This window comes from Chrysochloris asiatica, unplaced genomic scaffold, assembly GCF_000296735.1.
Source record: "Chrysochloris asiatica unplaced genomic scaffold, ChrAsi1.0 scaffold00196, whole genome shotgun sequence".
NCBI classification, from domain to species: Eukaryota; Metazoa; Chordata; class Mammalia; order Afrosoricida; family Chrysochloridae; genus Chrysochloris; species Chrysochloris asiatica.
Window position 1 is genome coordinate 5,885,282 of NW_006408714.1, and position 2,112 is coordinate 5,887,393.

At 37.9% G+C, this 2,112-nt stretch overlaps 1 protein-coding gene across 1 annotated transcript in view; it reads right to left on the bottom strand.

Annotated features, from left to right (window-relative positions):
• Positions 1 to 2,112, bottom strand: part of ANO5 (anoctamin 5) — a 134,534-nt gene that overhangs the window by 24,941 nt on the left and 107,481 nt on the right. The window contains exons 16-17 of the mRNA XM_006872399.1: positions 1,432 to 1,601; positions 638 to 735 (exon numbers count right to left, since the gene is read on the bottom strand). Of these exons, the coding sequence (XP_006872461.1) occupies positions 638 to 735; positions 1,432 to 1,601 (268 nt within the window). The remainder of the gene's footprint in view (positions 1 to 637; positions 736 to 1,431; positions 1,602 to 2,112) is intronic.

The following is a 2,112-nucleotide window of genomic DNA, read 5'->3' on the forward strand; positions in this document are numbered from 1 at the left end:
ACAAGAAATCGAATGATGTGTTGCATTAGGCCAATCTGCTGGAAAGACCTCTTTAACATGTTAAAGAGAAAACATGTCTTTTTTTTAAGACAAAGGTGCACCTGACCCAACCATGGTATTTTCAATTGTCTCATACACATGTTAAAGTTGGACAATGAATTAGGAAGCTCATAGAAGAATTGATGCATTTCAATATAGTGTGGAGAATATTGAAAATATGGACTGCCAAAACAAACAAATCTGTCTTGGAAGAAGTACAGTCAGATGTTCCTTAGAAGTGAGGTGGTGACACTTTGGACATGTCAGGAGGAACCAGTTTCTGGAGAAGGACATCATGTTTGGTAAAGTGGAGGGTCAGGAAAAGAGAGGAAGACCTCCAATGAGATGGACTGGCACAGTGGCAGCAGTAATAAGCCCAAATATAACAATTTTGAGGATGGCACAGGGCTAAGCAGTGTTTTGTTTGTTGTGTATAGAGTCATGATGAGTTGGAACCAACTCGATGGCACCTAACAACAAAAAACAACAAAAGCATTTGCTGGAAAGGCACCATGGTAACTAAAGAAGTCTATCTTCTTCAGGAGGAAATCTTCCAATGGTACCTGAATGACACAAAAACCTCGTAATTCATACTTACGGATAAATGGCTTCTTTAATGTTTCCAAATATCTGTTTCCCAATCATTATGATGGTCAGCTGTGTTGTTAATTCTATTAGACAGCCTGCAGGATCACACTAATCAGAAGCAAGAAAAAGGAGTGATGAAAGATGAACAATAGCAACAACTAAAGTAAATCCCAATCCAGAAGGTCGAGTCTCACGTTTTATTTAGAAAGGCTTTAAAATTATATATATAGTAGATTCAAACATGATCATGGACCAAGGCCAGACTAAATGTACTAGATTCAATTGGGTACCGTATTCAAAACATAGATTTCTGGATCTTCATCTTAGAAAAAACAGAATCTTATATCTAGCTTAGGTGTAGGAGTTGGTATTTTTTCCATGTGATATGGATGCACAGCCAGATTTGGAAACTAGCAATACTGTGCATAGGGTCGCTATGAGTCAGTACTGACTCAATGACACCTAACAATAAATATGGTTCAACTCTACACCCCACGGTTATATCCTATTTACTTTGTTCCCAATAAGTAATCATTCAACCTTTGTGGGGATTCCCAGTAACGGACTCATACCTTCCACAACTCGTACTTTGCTATCAAACAATGGGGACAATATAACTTCCTGTTCAAAAGGCACTGGGAAGCCTATCAAATGGCAAGATTGTAAGACCTTTATTTTCTGTAGACAGCATTGTCTTAGACTTGCATCTTGTTAATATCTGGGATAGGACTCAGCACACAGAAAGGTCTTATTACATACTGAGTCACTGAAGCCACAAATCCCAGCTATCAAGAAAATTCTTACCTCTTCACTTCTCCAAGTGTTAAACATATATGTGTATTTTCCTGGATAGCCCACAAACTTCCCTTTAAAGAAAGCCACGTAGAAGATGGACGAGTAATAATTTACAAACTGAAATAAGAACATTTTCAAGGTAAGACTGCTTTCATACTCCTGGTGAGTCCGAGGGATTTCTGGTAAATAAAGAACACCAAGGTTTAATGTTCTTTCTTGTTTATCCTTGCGTTGCCTACTTTCTGGGACAAGTGGGTATCTACTTATTCTGAGAATGTTTGAATGCTACTGTGCTGGTTACAGCTAAGCAGTGTTAAGTAACTGTGGACTTGTGTCAGACTTTCTGTTAAATATTTTGCATTAATTTAATGATTGGCAAAGCTTAGAAAGAAAACATTATATTTAGAGGGGTAAAATATGTATCTGAGTTCACATAATTAGAAGATGGGATTCAAATCCATATATGACTGAAGAGGCTGCACTCAACTCAATATACTATTGTTGAGCGAATGCTCAGAGGGAAAGTGGCTGTCCCAAGTGATACCTCTAAGCTTACTTTCCATTTGCTGGTCAAAACACCAGAAATAATTGTGCTCTGTGCTCCTCTTTCTGACTGAATAGATTTTTCATCTATAGGGTCGCTATGAGTCAGAATTGACTCCATGGCAGTGAGTGTGTTTTTTGTTTTTT